Source organism: Cyprinodon tularosa, unplaced genomic scaffold (assembly GCF_016077235.1).
Source record: "Cyprinodon tularosa strain WSP-4 unplaced genomic scaffold, ASM1607723v1 ctg718, whole genome shotgun sequence".
Lineage (NCBI taxonomy): Eukaryota > Metazoa > Chordata > Actinopteri > Cyprinodontiformes > Cyprinodontidae > Cyprinodon > Cyprinodon tularosa.
The window spans coordinates 107390-125702 of NW_024039472.1; the positions used below are offsets into that span (position 1 = coordinate 107390).

Sequence of the window (18313 nt, forward strand, 5' to 3'; positions counted from 1 at the left end):
TAGATGTAAACATGAAAATTCTTCTGTGTTTTCCCATTTTACCAAATTCTGAAGAGATTCAGCTCCACCAATTAATTTCCTGGAAGAGAACTTCAACCCCAGGGTTGTTTAAAAAATATTTTCATATTTAAATAGCTCTGCTGCCCTCAAGTGGTTAAACGCAACTATTAAATGTTTGCTTTTAAATGTATTATTAGTTCATCATTATTATTATTATTTAACATCAGTGTTGCCAACAAATCAAATCTACCCCCATAAAAATCATCTTTTTTTTTTTAATATGGAACAAAGAAACAGAATAATTACAAAGATTTAATGACAGAACTCATTAAAAAACAAACCCATAGGAATTCAGTGCATTATTAGGCACCAGAATCAACAAACATCTGTTGACCTGAATATATATATAAAAAAGCAGAACATACAAATGAGCTAAACTACATAATTTCATGTTTAAACAGATGCAGTAAAAGATAATTTTAGGCATAAAAGTAAAAACAAAGCAATAGCCGTTAAACAACTGCAAACTTAAAGCCACAGAGCATTGCTCCTTTTCTGTTAGCTTTTAACTAAAAATAAAAAAAAAATCTGCTTTTTACAATTGTAAAATACAGTAAAAGCTACCAGATGCAACTCTTCAGAGCTGCTGTTGCATTGTAAACTGTTGCCAATAAGTTCATATTTGATGCTGGTTACTGATAATCCAGGGTTTGTTAAGAACTTTTATAGTGTTTGCATTTCAGGAATTCTTTTCAGTATTTTTTAGAAAGCATGGTGGTTAAACTCCTGGTCAAGCTGAAGTTTCCCCTCGTTTCTGTAAGAAAGGGGGAAAAAAAGATGTACTCAATACCTACAGACATGTCAAGCACACATGAAGAGATGCTACAAACAATACAGGAAGATGTGGGATTTTTTGAAACTCACCATGGGCTTCATTTCCCGTCCATCTCCCTCCTCTGGCGTGCGCTTAGCCATTTGTTTACTATTTTCAACAAACTCCTGGAATTGGAAAATACAAAAATTATTCGACTTCATTTAATAAAAGCATGATCAAGGCGGATGTCAATTTTCCATTTTATTTGCTCTCATATATCCAGACTGAATGTTTTTTCTGTAGTTTCTACAGTTTTGGTATTTTGATGAATAATGAAACAAATAAAAAACAACAAAGAAACTTAATTATAATACAGCAGTTAGGTTGGTTCTCTCCCATCTATGAAATCCAGGTTTTCCAAACATTTGTCTTCTAAAAATTCCATACTTTTCAAGACCAAACATTTTAGTTCACAATTTATTTACAAAACACTTAAGTGTTTAAAACCTGGGACATTTTGCTCTTAAAGGTATAGAGGACAATCTTTTATTTCCGGGTGGATCATCTAAATAAGTGGTCCTCCTAACTGTCAATCATTCTGGTGATATGTTTACGTGAGGCCATCTTACGTGCTCGCCTCGTTAGCTATCTTTTTCTGCGCATGCGCACTTTAGGCCGTATATCTGTGGTGAACTATGGTTTCAGCCAGTCATTGAAGCACACCTTTCTCACTACAGCTCTTTGAAAATGGCTGATGGTCATAAGAGAAAAAGTGTCTACAAAGTGTATGAGAGGAAAAGAAAGGCCTCAAAAGAGGCAGATATATCCCGGAATGCTTTGCCCGGAGAGCTCTCCTCGCAACACATGAGATTTGGCACGGTGTCGCCATAGGCTGTCACTACCCGACAGTAGCGACTAATAATAAAGAGGGCGTAGGCCCCGCACAGTGGAGGAGCTGTGATCATCTGTCCGAACGGTCAGTTAACTGAGTTTACTATAAAGTCCACCATATACTGTAGTCCCTGCTGTTTGTGGACACAGTAAGCTTGTATGAGCTATGAGAACAGCACATTTTAAACAGGGTATGCATGAGGAGAAATGGGCTTGTGCAGGCTCTTGCACGCACATTTTTTTTTTTTTAAAGTGGAGAAGGCGGGTCTTTTAAGAAATCCACCACAATAACTTTAACCCAAAGAGTTTCCCAGTTTAGAGCTAGTTAGAGAGAAGCTCCAAGCTTTATGCTGTTTAGGCCATGAAATCTAAAAGGTTAATAAATTAAAAATTAAGTAAATAGGTTAATTAGAAAGACTGAAAATATATATGTCTTATTGGCTTACATGTAATAAATAAAACATTTAAACTTTTGAAACTCCCATTCCACAGAGAATTTTCTTTTTTCCCCTGGGCCCTCATGACTCATTGGGAGCGGAAACTAAAACATGACTAACATATGACTACTGAACCCTGGAATTGTTATGACAATAACTCACAGACACTCAACAAGCTTTTTTACCATCAAGGCCTTGTCCATGTAGAACTCTCGTCCAGGGCTGCCGTCATTGTACTTCACGTCCACAGCGAAGCAGAGGAAGAGGACGTCGACGACGTTCTCAAACACAGAGAGGAAGCAGTGGGCCACGAGGAAGGCAAAAAGACAGGCGATCAGGAGAGGTAACACCCAGACAGTGTAGTCCCGCTGGTAATTCAGAGCCAAGATGCCCGCAAAAGCTGTAAAGGAGACGATCAAAACCTGGAGAGGAACAAGTTCTGATAAGAGATTACTCAGCAGGGACAGAATTAATAGAAATGTTTACCACTAGATGGCAGCACATGCTCTTCAGCTTGTGTTTGAATACAAGGTAAGCTGCATTACTTAAAGTGCGACATTTCCATGAATATCAAGAAACGGACTGTTTAATTTGTATATAGCAAGCTTTAAGAGGTACGACACACTGCTATGATGTTTTTTTTTCTGTAATCTTGTTTAATGAGAGAAGGTTTTAACTTGGTTAAACATTTAGGGAAAGCATAACTAAAAGAAACTGTATCCAAAAAGAACAAAAAATTTCTTAAGTGTCTTGAGGATACCTTTCCCAGAAACAGGACAAAGTCGCCCACTGTGTTAATGGCCGCCACTCGGAGCGCATTCTCCACCAAAATAACCAAAGCCTCACGAGCTGAAGTGCAGAAGTTTGTGCTGTTGATGGCCGTCGCAGTGTAGGCGTTCTGAGACAATATAACATTGGTTTGTAAAAAACACAAAAGCTTTGTTGGATCCTGCAGTTTCTTCCCTCGCATCCATGATGTTACTTACTTGATTAAGAAATGCCAAGCATCTCTCAAGACACCACAGGCAACAGACGCAGGCTTTCAACATGCAACGAGCGCAGGCATTTTCCTGCAAAATGGTAAAATATTTCATTTTCAACAAACTAGCACAGTTTGGATTTACATCAATTTATAACAAAAAATTATGTCTCACCTTTCCTTTGAGCTGGCTGTGGATATAAGTTAGGATGAGACGAGGGATCTTAACAAGGGTGATGATGAAGGATCCCTTCGCCAGAGTGCCCAGGTGGTAGCGGGTGGTCCGCATCATAGAGGAAACTACTGGAAGAGCTGGTATCTGGGACTTGTCCCTGAATTCCATCAAAAAGGAGAAGAAGGCTTTTATCATACAGAAGGTTTAAGCCTTCTTCCAATGACAAAGACAGTCTCCAGATGATTCAATTCCAGAGAGTAGAGCAGATATTTCAAACTATATCAGGTTTGGTCTCAGGGAAGCGGTGTGTTCATTATTGTATAAAGTGATAGTAACATTGCATTGCATGTTAAAACACTGCTATGGTCTAGAACCAAGTCTACAAAGTTAAGAGATCAAGAAGAGTACCTAACTAGTCTTGAAAGTTGTATTTGTTTTAGTTTTATTTTACTTTTCCTTCTGATTTTCAAGTATTTTAGTTTTCATTCGTTTAGAGTATTTGTTAGCTAGTTTAGTTTGAAAATGCAATTTCAGTTTAGTTTTTATTCCTTAATCTTTTATCTAACATGACTTACATACCAAAGGCAAGATGAAAAAATTGAAAAAAAAAATATATAAAGGGCCTGACTGCTGTACATGCCATCTGTTGGTGTAATGTGGTACAGCAAAAAAAAAAAAAAGCGAAAGCCACAACAAGAAACTAGCTATAAACTATTAATCCAATATGATAAAGACAGAAAGGAATCTAAGCACATTCTCTCTTGAAATTCAGTTAGTTGTAATTAGTTTTATAACTCTTATTAAAGTTTCAGTTAGTTTTTTGGTTTTTTTTTTAAACCAGGACTACAAAAAGTTATTTTTTAATCTAGTTTTCATCCATGATAATTACTGTTGTTCCTAGATGTACAGCTCCTCAGGGACTCTGCCAGAAGTTACTGTCCAACTATGAATAAAGCCCATTTGCTGTAGGTTATGATAATAAATATGCCGTGCACACCAATTAGGAAGGTTTGAATAATACTGAGATTAAGGTTTTGATAAAAAAAAAAATGACCTTTTGAGTTATTTAAATAAAAAAACACATATTACCAGTAATTCTGAGCTGTTGGAAAATTGTTCCTGTTGGATGCATTAATGACCAACATCTTTTAGTTTGTATGTTTTTGCCAATAAACTAAGTTTGCATCGGTAAGGTTGAGTAATTTTAGGTGCAATGTAAAAATAAAGAGGAAAACATTGACATAGAAAACAGATGTCCTGCAACTAATAACATACCTTGTGAAATAATAGGTGACCACAGCTCCAGCAATGGTCATCTGCTGGAAAGCAAGGATGAACTCACTGATCCAGATGAGCCCGACAAGATGATACCACACCATGTACTGGAGAGGCCCCTGCATTTCATACTCCACCACACCCGTGGAGTTGTTCTTTACGGGGGCCCCTTAGGGTCAATACAAGCATTGGATTTGGGTTACACGTTTTACTGTGACGGTTAACAGAAACCAAAAACTTTCTTTATTTACTGGTAAAGCAGAAACAATGCTGGCTGGCTAACATGCATGTCCTATTTTTTTTATTGTTGTCCTCGCTTTGTCAATTGTTTTTCCAAGTAGATCATGTATGGTGCTCAGTTAAATGTTGATAAAATGTCCATTTAAAAATTTTTACTTTTTCTATACCAAAATTATGGTATTCTGACTTTAAAAAAAAGGAAGAAAACTAAAATTAAACGTCTTCTAGTGAACTGATTTATAGGAGACAAAAAAATTACATTTTATGAAATCATTGTTTAGGCAAAAATAAGTAAGGGAAAATAAGTAAGGAAAATCTGCACTCATCTACTAAGGTCAGTTCAATTCAGTTTAGTCGGGAGCAGCGTCAATAAAATAGTTTAGATTGGCCTTAAAAAAACATGTAAACAGGCCTAGCTTAGCCACCAAACATTTGGAGAATGTTAGTTTATATGCGTGGCAGCAAGTTTCCATAACATTAGACAATTGTTTGGAAAACATGATTTCAAATGATAACATAAAATTAAAAATTTTAATATTTCATTGATGAAACAGAAAATGGCAAAAACAATTCTTGAGGGAGGCTTGAATAGAGCAGACATTGCATGTAGACAATCAGGTTAATTAAGCATTTTTAGATATTTCAATCAGTTGAGTGAATTTGGTTTTTTATGCTTATTCCAGATATATGAAATATGGTTTAAAGAGAAAAGGTTCTTGTCTCTGACTACTGCAACTATGTAAAACCAGAGGTGTCAAAAGTATTAAGGTTTATTACTTAAGTAGAAGTATAAATCCTACTGTTTAAAAACACTTTTATAGAAGTCAGAGTATCAACTTAAGCTTTTAAAAAAAAAGGATGCTTCAAACCTCAATGCTCACAGTGTTACCCTATTAAAGGAACATTTTTCAACAACTCTGGAGGATTCCTTACACTTCTTATTGACACGGGGTGTCAATAAGAATGGAAAACTTTTAACAAATCTAATGTTACAAAAAGTATGAGTTCTCCTGCTTTATCATAAATGTATTTTTTAGCTTCCAAGTGAAACTACAATTTTCTTTTTTTAAATCAAACAAAACTGTGTTTAAAACAAATAAAATCAAACTCTTGAGATATTAATGTAAAACAAATAGTCAGTACTCATTACTGTTGGATCTCTTTCATAAAACACAAAAAACGGCCTCAAACAATACAAGCAAAGCAGGGATTCAACGCAATGCAATTCTCTGTGTTGGTCCTTTGTTCTCAGTGGGACTTTAAAATTCACAGCAGAATGGCGAAGTGGGAGCTGAATCAAGAAATGGCTCTTTGACCGTGTTCTCCACGTCACGGGATCAAGGATTCCAAATGTGGGAGTTCAGTAATGTTACAAAAGCCAGACTAAAAGTCACTAGGCACTAAAAACCATATGATTTTTTTTTCTTTTTAAGAAAAGACTTCCTGAGAGACATTTTACAACTATAAAGAGAGCAAAGCAGAAATAGTTTTTTTTTATCCTGACCTGACGTCCCGAGGAAGAGAAGCACAGCTATCCAATAGACCCAAAAGAACATGAGGCTAAGGAAGGTCCAGAAGGGCTGCACGACCAGCAGGGGGAGGTGGATGAACACTTTCCCCGCCACATGGAACAGGGAAATGGTAAGAGCCACACGCTTCCTCATGAAAAACATCACCAGTAGAAGCACCACCTGCAAGGATAAACCAAAGGTTTTCTTTTACTGTCCCAGAGGCTGATAATCGCATCATGTCTATTATGAAGCGTTTTCATGTATTTCTACAAAACAAACTTCTTTTTAGTATTGATTGTGACCCTGATTAAGATTAAGACCTCTCAACATAGACATACGTACTGTAAAAATAGTAGCCCCGATGGCATACACAAGCAAGGCCTTCTCATTGTCCTTAGCCACCTCTTTTCCAAATACATCTGTGCTGTTTTGACTGAGAGCAAATCTGTGGTCTGCATAGAGCCACCAGAGGATAGCTGTCCCACCTGCAAAAGATCAGATTTTAAAAAAGCAGCATGAGCTTGAAAAAAGAACTCATAAAGTTAATGCAAAACAGAAATTGCTGCAGTTTTCTGTGGGCAATTTATGGAGGGTAGCAGAATAAAGCCAGTTACCTACAGAGCCGATGATTACCAGAACCGTGAGAATCCAAACCAGCAGTTTGGAGATGTAACGAATAACAACCATCATGATCAGGGACAGGACTGAAGCAAAGAAATAAAAGTGATATATAACAAAGACAATTAACTTGGAGCTGCAACTCTGAAATACACATCTACCCAAATATTTTTCTTCTTTTTTTTTTTTTTTTTTTTTTTATGTCTGTATGTATCCTGCAGAAAATGCTTTACTAAATGCCTAAGATTAGCTTAAATGCTTGAATTTCCATTTGACAGAAACCCTTCAGAGTGAATAACAGACAGACCTTGGACTCATAAAAAATGTGTATCACACACAAAACAGACACATCAAATAATTCAGATTAAGATCAGGTCTGATACAGAGCTGTACCAAGAGGCAAATTCAAAGCAGATATTAAATCATTACCCAAAGGCCCAACTTTAGAGGATCCAATGCTGGTAGTCACCCAGACTTCCTGTTTTTCTTTTAAGTACCATATTTAGCTTCAATTGCAAATATTTCCTTCCTGCTGAATCCTCATGAGCAGCCGGAGCTGAGCAGTGGGGATGCAGCAAAGCAAATCTCTCAAGCATGTTTTCTTTTGATATCACTTCAGTAACCACTTAAAAGGTCCATTGCATATACGATATGTTACATATAACAAAGTTTTATACCCAGAGCCAGAACACAAAGACCCATGATGATCTCCTTGCTGGTCATCACCCCGGCAACGACTCGTCGCAGCACAGTGTTGTCATTGACAAATGTGATGAAGGCCTGGGCGAATTCAGCATAGCAGGAAATGTCCACTGGGATACAGCGATGGAAGATTGGAGCAGCTTTACTAAAAGGAAAAGGACAGTATTTTGAAAAAAACAAGTAAAGTTCAAAAAAAAATTTTTTTGTTTTAACCATTTATTCATCTAGTGAGAGAAAACGCTTAAAGTCAAAAGTATACAACCGGTAGGATACACCTTCCCATCACACTGGGAGCTGCTGATTCTGACAATTTAAGTTGGGGCTACGAGCGACGATTGAAAATATTGCACAGTGCATCGCAAGCTTTAGCTTCTATTATCTTTATTATCTCTTAAGCATTTTAGTGTTAGTAAAGCTAATAATTATCAGAATACAGGTCAATAACGCTAACCTTTTTGGCCAGCTGCAGCAAAAGATCGACTGTACTGTTTTTTTTTAAGGCAAATGCAGATTATCTTTACATTGTATCACTGATCCTGGATATGTGCAATTTCTTGGGCAATTTTTGGAGTTGATATTTATTTTTCTTCTTTAATTTCAATGATAATAGAAAGGAAACAATGATCATTTGTCAATGCGTGCACTCCAAATGATCTAATGTGCTTATGAGTCAGCCAACACATGCAAGTATCACCCCATCCCAATACTAGAACAAAAAGCCCTAAATATTAGCTGGCAGATGTATCGGTCTATCTATATAAACTTGATCAGTATTTGCTATAAAAACTAAAGTTATTATGTTAAAAGAAGTCTGCTGAAAGTGTTACATACTTTGTAAATTGTAATGCATGGGAAACAGCTTTTTTGACAACCAAAACCAACGTGATTTTGTGCAAATAATAATTCTAGGTCTGGCTGACAAAGACTTGTGCATTGATTATGTTTTAAAAAATGTATATATCTTTGAATTAATGCTGGTTGATAAGGAAAAATCTTCACTATCTCTGACAGTAGTACTAGTGTGTGCTCTTATAGCTTTCCCAAATCTAATATTTATCGATGACCTGGAAGAAGAAAGCCATATTTCTTTTTTTTGTTTGTTTAAGGCACGAGAAGTCTAATTTACAGTGTGCCACAGGATCTCTGCTTCAGTATGATATACTTTTTAGATTATTTTATTTAGACTGCATTATTATACTTTTTTTTAGATAAACTACAACTTGTCCAATTAAACATATTTTTCTTTGTCTTTTTTAATATGATAAAATATGGCTAGAGCTAAATGGGCATGGACACTAATTTATTCCCATTTAGAGTAGAAATTACAAACACATAAAAAGAAAAAAAACAAAAAAGGCTTGAAACAACTCACCTTGGTGGAACAGGAAGTTTTGGACATTTAGTTGTTCTTTCTGCACTCCAGTCATATTTTGTCGGAGGAATATCATACGAGCAGAGTTCAGAGCCTAACAAGATAGAAAAACTATTTAAAAAAATGAAAAGCAAAATAATGATAATGAAAAAAAAATGTTCAGGAATGTACAGACAACTTATCATTCCTCAATCTATAAGAATGAAATAATCAGCAGCCAAAGGATAACTCTAATTAACTTTCTGGTTTATGTTTGATGCATCCGTGAAGCCAAATTATATAATTCTAACATCCATGCCACCTGATTTTCCTCAGAACACACCTAGGAAGATGTGCAGCTACATATGGACGAGCAACAGCTCCTACTGTCGAGGGTTTGCTGATATAAACCTTTAGAGACGTCTCATGATTTAGCACATAAATGTCACAATAATAAAAAGATTGTGAAAAATTGAAAGCTGTCACTATGAAAGTACTGCAACTGTTGGGTGACACAAAAAGCCTTTGAAAATGTTGAAAACGGCTGTTTTCTAATTTTACATGTCGCGTTGTGTGCAGTCTGAGCCTATTAGCCCTCCTAGAATCAGCAAGAATATCAGCTACAAGCGGAAATGCTGCATGAGGAATAAAAGCTGCAGTCATCATGTCCATTCAGAACTTACCATGTCTAAGCCTTTGGTAAAAACGCAGTCTAACAACACATTACTTTTACAACAATGGAACTAACTTAAACTTGGATATTTCCAGCTCTAAATATTCACTCACCATTATTGACGGCAAAAATTTTTAAGTCTCTGTATGTTTCTAGTTTTGTTTCAGGACATTTGGAGACACACAAGGCAATGGACTTTATTTTTCTGTTGATCAGGTCAAGGTTGCAAGGATCTAGAAAGAAAACATATCTAAACAAAAAGAAAAAAAGAGAACACTTTAGATTTTAAAACTGTAAATTGTCATACAGTGCCAACCAAAGATGCAATTCTTTTTCTGTGGTTGCAATGTCAGCGAGGGAAGAAACTTAAAGATGCTGACATTTAGCAGCCCATTAGACAAACTCTGCTTTGTTGCTGAAACGCTTTTTTTGTCAACAAACCCTACATGGCAATCAGCCCATCAATAAAGCAGACTCCTTTGTTTCAGTGAAGCTAGGCCGATGGCCTGTATGCTGGAGTTCCAGCTCCAGCCCCCACAATTTTGAAAGATTTAGGACAAATAATAAAAATTAGCTTTTATATTTACGCGCATGTAAAATGGCGTAACCTCTGTATAGTGTTATATAAAGGGCTAGGGCGGACGTATGTTCTGGCACAGCCCTGGTTAAGGGGTAACCTAGTTCGGGGAGTGGTGGCCTAGTGGTTAGCGCATAGAGCTTGGAATCCTGAGGTTGTGGGTTTGAAACCCACTCCCACAGACTGCCACTCTGGGTTCCTGTGCAAAGACCCTTAACCCCACACTGTTCCCTGGGCGCCGCATCATGGCAGCCCACTGCTCCCCAAGGGGATGGGTTAAATGTAGAGAGTTCATTTCATTGCTCTGTACTTTTAACAGAGTAATGACAATTAAAGCTGGAAAACAAATTGACACCCAAATAAACTGAGAAAGAATGAGTAGAAAACAGATTTACTGACTTTTTCGTGGTCATGTCGGCCCCACTAAGAGGTACTCCCTCAATCTTCTTGTGGGTGTTATTCCGGCCACAGGTGTTGCCAAAACTATCATATCCAGAAACGAGACGGGAGGCACCTCCTGTGGCAATGGCAAAGCCACAAATAAAGGCCTGCAGACAAAACAGACAAGAGAACATAATGACCAAGAGAACAACATTAAGGAACATGCCAGCGTCTAATATTCACGGTTCTGAGTGTATTTGTAACAGATCAGATAGGCTGGCCGTTCCCTCTATTCTCTGTATTAAATACCAAGACGTACATCATGTTATGAAACAAACACCTCTATACAGCTGCACACTGTGTATAGATTTCAAATTTTTGTTCAAATGTTTACACTTCTTGAACTCTAAGTCATATTACAACCTAGGGTGCATCGATCCACATGGTTTCTTCACATCCAAACCATTCTAAATTACTCTCTACAAGGCAGAAAGTATGACTGTATCTAAGAGCCCGAGTCCATGGATATCCCTCTTAGAATCTTTTATTTCGTCCCCCCTACACTGGATCTTGGACTTATCTTCATTACTGACATATTTCCTTTTTACTGTAAGTATACACAATGGGCTTTATTAATTTACAAAGTGAGCAGAAACAAATTATAAGAAACAAAATAATAAAACTTTGTATGCAACCAAAATGAGTTTTTAATGAACTTTTAATATCTGATTTCTGCATCTTTAGTTACAACCACAAACTTCAGTGTACTTTAGGGAAGTCCTGATTGAACTTTTTTTTTTCCATTACGATACTGATATTGCCTTGAGCACTGACTGATACCGATATTGACCCGATATGATAGTGACCCAATACGATATCAGCACAAAGCATTCCTACTTTTAGACGGAGTGTTGGCCTAGTGGGTTAGATCGGTGCATTTGTGCTTTGAGAAGGTTGCAAGTACCCGGTCGATCCTCACAGTCTGCACTCTGGGTTCCTGAGTAAAACCCTTAACCCCCATTGCTCTGGGACCCAGAGGGGCAGTCCGTGGGGTTTGAACTCAGAACCTCTGGATTCCAAGCGAAATGCCCTAACCACTAGGCCGCCACTCCGTATTGCCGTGCTGAAAAATTGCAGCTGCTGAAAGATATATGAAAAATATTTTGTATACCGTTATGGTAACTGTACTTTTTCAATAAATGAACCTAGTATTTTATAGGTTCAAAGAGACACAAATTCTTGTTTTTATTCATTCCACTGGTAGTCTGTTTTGATCAAATAGAAATAGATGCCTGCCTCTAATTCTGGCCTCCTTCCAATAATGGCCTGGACCAAGATGTACCTGAGTGAAATAAAGGCCCCGTCCTATATTAGAGGATTTACGGTAAACAAAATTATAAAAATTACTAGATTAAATCAAAATAATGCCAAACATTCTAATACAGCTGGAAATTTTAATAATGTTAAGTTTTATCATCATGAGACACAATTCTTAATGCATTTCTTAATGTTATAATCAGGACATTTTAAATAGGAGCATTTGTAATTTTTTTTTGTTTGTTTCATGTATCAACCAATCACAGCTCTTAGAAGCCTGTGTCACTCATAGCAAAGGGGCCAACCACACCTCCTCACTAAGATCAGAAGCTTTGTTAAGTCTTTGCTTAGAGCTGCTCTAAGCAACTATCTGAATCAATCTTTGGCAAGAATTTTTAGGCTGAAGTCAGAGTTCTTCTTTTTTGTGAGTACAGACCCTGCTTTTAAAAGACTTCCTTCATCCAATCAGTCTAAGCTTCAGCTATTTTACAAAGATTGGGCAAAAATGTCTCAAAACGTGTTAAACAGGTAGAGACTTACCACAAAAGTTTTATCTGCTCTACTTACAATGTAAGAAGGTTCTATAAGAACACTGAGAGAATATCATCCAGATTTTATCATGTGAGTCAAACTAGAATATCCACTAGGTTTCCCAAAAAGCGAAAACACTAAAACACGCACATTTGTGCTCTGCCGACTGCTATGTTTTTATTTCTAATCTTTGATGTTTGCAAATAGGATTATTTTACCATGAAAATATTATAGATATTTCTTTAAAAAAACAAACAAAAAAAACATGAGTGAACAATGTTATCAATCATATAATAGAATGTTGGAAAACTGTTTTCTAAGCTTATGAAAAAAGCTTGGATACGTTTCTCTTTATTGATAGCTGTGGGTTGAAATGCTGTCATAACATGAATTCTATGTTACAACACATATTTTTGATCACAACCTTTTATGTGACGTAATTCTCATAACTTTTTGGACAACTAACCTTAAACCTGTCTGGATATGGAAAGTATTACCTGTGGGTTTCTCAGACAACACATTTTTAGAGTGTACATATTAAGGTTATTTTCTTTGTAAGGATAATCTGTGGCACTGCAACCAACTTGGATTTTTTTTTTTTATTAGGAATGAAATACTCTAGATTAAATGGCAAAATATCTAAAATTCTCTTGTAGACTTTGGCATCATTACCTAAGGATACCTTATATGGAACCAAACAGCATTTTATTCTGTCCCAGGAATTTGACAAGTTCCCCGACTATGATTGTAATGCAGATGAAGGTTCCAGTCAGGGCACTTTTCACGCAAGAACCACCTCAGGGTAAAATACCTTAAAATCTAAGATAAAGCATGAAAATAAACATAAATCCCTAATGAAAGCCACTTCCTTTATCCAGTCACATCAGACGTTTGTTTGCTAGGAAATTTAAAAAGAGATGTCAGTAAAATTCAATATTTTGGTTTTCTTTATTCCCTGCTTGCTTTAGAAAATTATTAAGAAAAATCCCATACTTTAAAAAAGACTGTGGATTTGTCCACATAATGCAAAACATTAAGTTCACAACTGAAAATGTGAGTGTAGAGTTCAATGCTTAAGAGCAACGCTGCAGTGAACTGAAATCTAAAGAAAAACAGGTAAACACGAGTAACATACAAGTCAATTTTCTTGAAAAGGGGTTTATTTTGCCTCAATTTGAGCAGGTAGGTAAGATAATTTACTAATGTTTAAAGATGATTTCAATTTAAAAAATCCATCTTATTTCAAGTAGTTTATATGTAATTATCTTATTTTGAGGGGAAAATACAATTTTCTTAGTTAATCATCTAATTTACCCACTCATTTTAAGAAGTTTTTACATTTTAGATACTGTGTCATACAAAATAGGTCATAAGATTATATATATTGACTGAATGGACTGCACTTAAATCGCAGATCTTGTTTTGAGATTTATATACTTTTTGTTATGAGAACATCTGATTTCAAGAAGTCTTGCTAAGTGCAATTGTCTCACTGCATTGGCAGATTACTGCTCTTATTTTAAGTAAAATCCTCTGACACGCAACATTCTCTTTCTTAGAGTATCAATCTCCATACGGGACCCTGATTTAAACGGACAAATTTTGCAGCATGTAACTGATAATTCACTTGGACCAATTAATCATTCAACTTTACAATTTATTATTTTTAAAATGCAGTCACCTTAAAACTTCAGCCATATTAAGATCAGTGGTGTCAAAAGTACACACATTTGTAACTTAAGTGTAAGTATAGATCCTGCAGTTGAAAAGCACTGGTAAAAGTTGAAGTATCAACTTAACCTCTTTATTCAAGTAAAAGTGAAAAAGTATGTGCTCCAAAAATTACTTAAAGTATAAAAGTATAAAGTAACCTTTAAAAAAAACTGCCGGATGCCACTATATGAATTGAAAAAATTCTAAAAAAAAACTATTTGCAAAAATTCGTTGAGACCAAGGATGAGGGAGGTCTTGTTGGTCTCCGATACGCTCTCGCCTGTGTCCGACCTTTCAGTCATTTCGACTTTTTCTGAATTTCATTGTAGCATGGCATAGATAGACAATTCACGTTTACAGTTTGAAGAACACCTGCTTGCTTCTGATGATTTCCTTTAGCTAACCAATGAGTGTTTGTGTTTTATGACTCATCAATTACACTAGTTTTCACTAGATGTGGATGCACCAATGATCTGCATTGGATGGTGCACATGACGTGAAATAAATATATATAAACATTAAACCGAAGCTAAGAGTAACGAGTAACATTTTAAAAATGTAAGGAATAAAAAGTACAGATACTTGTGTGAAAATGCAATGAGTAGAAGTCAGAAGTTGGAAGAAAAATAATTAATGGAGTAAAGTATAGATACCTAAAAAGTGTACTTAAGTATAGTAACAAAGTATTTGTACTTAGTTACTTGACACTTCTGATTGAGATACAAACAGCAGCCCCACCCTGGCCCCCCTGGTAAACTTGGTCTAGAGCCGCCCCTGATAACTAATCCTAGATATCCATCATTACCCTCCAGACTTACCATGCCAACACAAAACAGTATGTATATAAGAAGCCATGGTATATCCGTGCAGCTGCGATCCTTCAGCGGCTTCCAGTCCCGTTTCCCCTGCCAAGGCATGGTGAGAAAACACAGGAGCGGTTATTGTTGGTGTGTTTTTGGTGGGAGCGCCTCTCTCTCTGCAGCAGCCAAACAACCAACTACTGAGGAGTTTGAAACAAAGAGCTGCCACAGCTGCTGGAGAGGACGTCACATATTACATTGCCCACCGACAGGGCTGTTAAACCAGAAGCCATCAGAACAACTCACCTCTGCGCTGCTACAACATCCCATTGCTGAGAGTTCGATGGGGGGGGGGAGGAGTAAAATATAACTTTTAAAGTGTCCTTATAAAAACTTTTTGAGTCTTGGTTTTCTTCTCTGTTTATGGGTCACCCGGGAGTTAACATTGTTTGCTAGTTTGTAGATTTAGAAACCGTCTTTAAGAAACTCCAACAGCTTCAGGTAAACACGGAAGACAAATGATACACCTCCCTACTGCCGAGGAAGATCTGCGTGCTGCCTTTAAGGACTGTAGGACATAACATACAAACCAACAGCCCGCATACAAACATGTGTCGTTTTGAAATACTTTTAGCCTACATTGAGTTCATTGTTGGATGTTATATATGTATAAACGATGTGCTCCGAAATCTGCTGTAAATATGTAAAAATATGTTTGTTAGTTTGTTGCTGTTGTTTTTTGTCTTTGGTTGTGCGCTGTACCAATGTAACGACACAATAATAGGCCCGTAAGCAACATTATCTGTGTGGGTCCCATATGAAGTAGAATACCTCCATCCCCTACCCCCTATTGTGAGATTAAAGTCAAAATTCTGAGAAAAAAGACAGAATTCTGACATTTCAATCAGAATGACATCTGACATTTCAGTAAGAATTCTGAGAAAGAAGATAGAATTCTGAGATTACAGTCAGAATTCTGAGAAAGAAGACAGAATTCTAAGATTTTAGTCTGAATTCTGAGAAAAAAAGTCAGAATTCTGAGATTACAGTCTGAATTCTGAGAAAGAAGACAGAATTCTGAGATTACAGTCAGAATTCTGAGAAAGAAGACAGAATTCTGAGAAAAAAAAGTCAGAATTCTGAGATTTCAGTCTGAATTCTGAGAAAAAAAAGTCAGAATTCTGAGATTTCAGTCTGAATTCTGAGAAAAAAAGTCAGAATTCTGAGATTACAGTCAGAATTCTGAGAAAAAAGGGTTCAAGAGGAATTTTTTGCACCATTACATCTACAAAGAGACTTTGTCGTCCAAAATTGCAGAACAAGATGTCAGTGACAGAGCCCCTAAGAGGTTGGGGGCCCCTAAGCAGCTGCATTCTGCTTACCGATAGTTACGTCATTGCGCTGTCCTACAAATTCCGATTTCGCCCTCTTTCCAGGGGCGTCAGCTAACCCACCACTATGCAGGAGCACAATAGGGCACCAAATAAAATGCGAGCGTGCGAGCAAAAAAATTTTGGGGCAATTATTTATTTTAGAAAAAGCATGGGCACAGATAATTCATGCAAGCATGCGGGCAAATATTTTATAGCACTTATTTATTATTATAAAGCTTCATAAATAAATTGTACAATCAGATTGTTATTTTCTGCATCATGAAATATCTACCTGAACCAAACTGAATTGAATTTGCCCACTTGCGAATTTAACTGTATATCTCTAATCTACGACTGATGAAGGCACAATTTATCTTCATTAAACATCTATCAGCAAACATTAACTTGAAACTGAAAACTTGAAATGTGCATCTGTAAAAGGAAAAACAAAAAAACACTTTATCATTTCTATATGGGTCCCTCCTATGATGGTGTGATGGTGATGATCCTATGAGGTGTGTGTGTATATCATGGCCAGAAAGATGGGAGAGTTGGATGTTCATTTTCTAACAGTAAACGGTAGCGTCTCAGCCAGTGGCGGCTGGTGGAGTTTTCTCCAGGGGGGCTATAAATTCAAAATAGACGTATACAAAAAAAAAAAACAATCAAATGTGTACTAAGTTATCAAACCAGTGTATTTATATAAAAGACAAAAAAAAAAAAACATTATAAAAACAAAACATTATTTCATGAACAGCTTTACAATTAAAATTTTTTAAATGTGCTTAAAAAAACAATAGAAAGAGGCTCTTTCTATTGTTTTCAAGCACATTTAAAAAATTTTTAATTATTTCCAACTGAATAATGATAAAAAATAAAATAAAATGTTTCCAGTAGTGAGTTTAACATACTTTGAGTGTGTATTACCGTAGCCTGTGTAGTGGAAATATTTCACAATACATAGTCATGTGACTTCCAAAAGGCTTAGGAAAGCATATTAGATATAAAAGAGGCTTATGATTTTAACACAAACCTTTTGGTGTATCTCTGCTATGTCAATTCTGGTTACTTAAATTGAAAAAAAGTATCAAGAGATTAATCTAAGTAAGTGTAACAGTAGGTTTTAATGTTTTTACTCAAATTTAAGTAAAAAATTGCTTTATTAAAACTACTCCAGTATTTTTCTGATTTTGGAGTCTAACATTTAAACGAATAATAAGATGTTCATACTTGCTGTTACTTTCAAGTAGGAATGAGAAAAGAACTAGCTTCCTTGAATGTAGCACAGCGGATGGAATGCTGGGTGTCTGCGGAGAGTTTGGCGCCGCTTGGTGGAGAAAAGGCGTCATTGCTGAATGTGACCTCTGAGGTGCAGGGAAGCTGGTGCCTTTCCTCAGAGCTCATTCAGCAAGAAGGGGAATGCACTCTGATAGGTTTCCAGTGTAAACATATTTAACAATACAGTTTCTCACAAAACTAATTAACTAAATCTAATAAATTAGGTTACAGACTCTCCTGATAAAGAAATGCTTGAATCATTTAGTTTTGAAGATTTACCTCCTGTGTACAAAAGGGACTGAGCTGCGGAAGTAATTATTAACAACTGAAAGAGCTCTGAAAAGGAAACTAAAGCAGAACATTCCCATTTCCTGCCATTGCTGCGAGTCAACCATTTGTCTTAAGCCTTTGAAGTGTCACTTCTTCCTCTTAGCTAGATCTACTGTGAGTCTCGTGACAATAAAAATACAATTTAATGAATACTCATAATCCCCTTTGGACTTTTTCAGAATACGTCAGATAACAAGCAAATACCCCAGAGTATTTTATTTGGATTTCATGTGAAATACCAATATGAATGTGTAGCTGTAAATGAAAAGGAAAATGGCTGACATTGTAAAAAATGTTATATGTACAACTCCGTAAACCAAACTGTATACCTCTGTTTTCCAGCACCT

General features: G+C 36.3%; 1 protein-coding gene across 1 annotated transcript; it reads right to left on the reverse strand.

Moving 5' to 3' along the window:
* Window positions 1-308: 308 nt before the first annotated feature.
* Window positions 309-15545, reverse strand: LOC119772594 (choline transporter-like protein 1). Its single transcript, XM_038269052.1, has 16 exons — window positions 15292-15545; window positions 15004-15090; window positions 10643-10791; window positions 9780-9916; window positions 9015-9108; window positions 7618-7787; window positions 6937-7026; window positions 6665-6807; window positions 6316-6502; window positions 4572-4740; window positions 3297-3453; window positions 3129-3212; window positions 2903-3040; window positions 2328-2564; window positions 925-999; window positions 309-814 (listed from the first exon to the last, which is right to left on the reverse strand). Exons 1-16 carry the CDS (start codon window positions 15313-15315, stop codon window positions 791-793), a joined length of 1965 nt encoding a protein of 654 aa, XP_038124980.1. The 5' UTR covers window positions 15316-15545; the 3' UTR covers window positions 309-790.
* Window positions 15546-18313: the final 2768 nt, after the last annotated feature.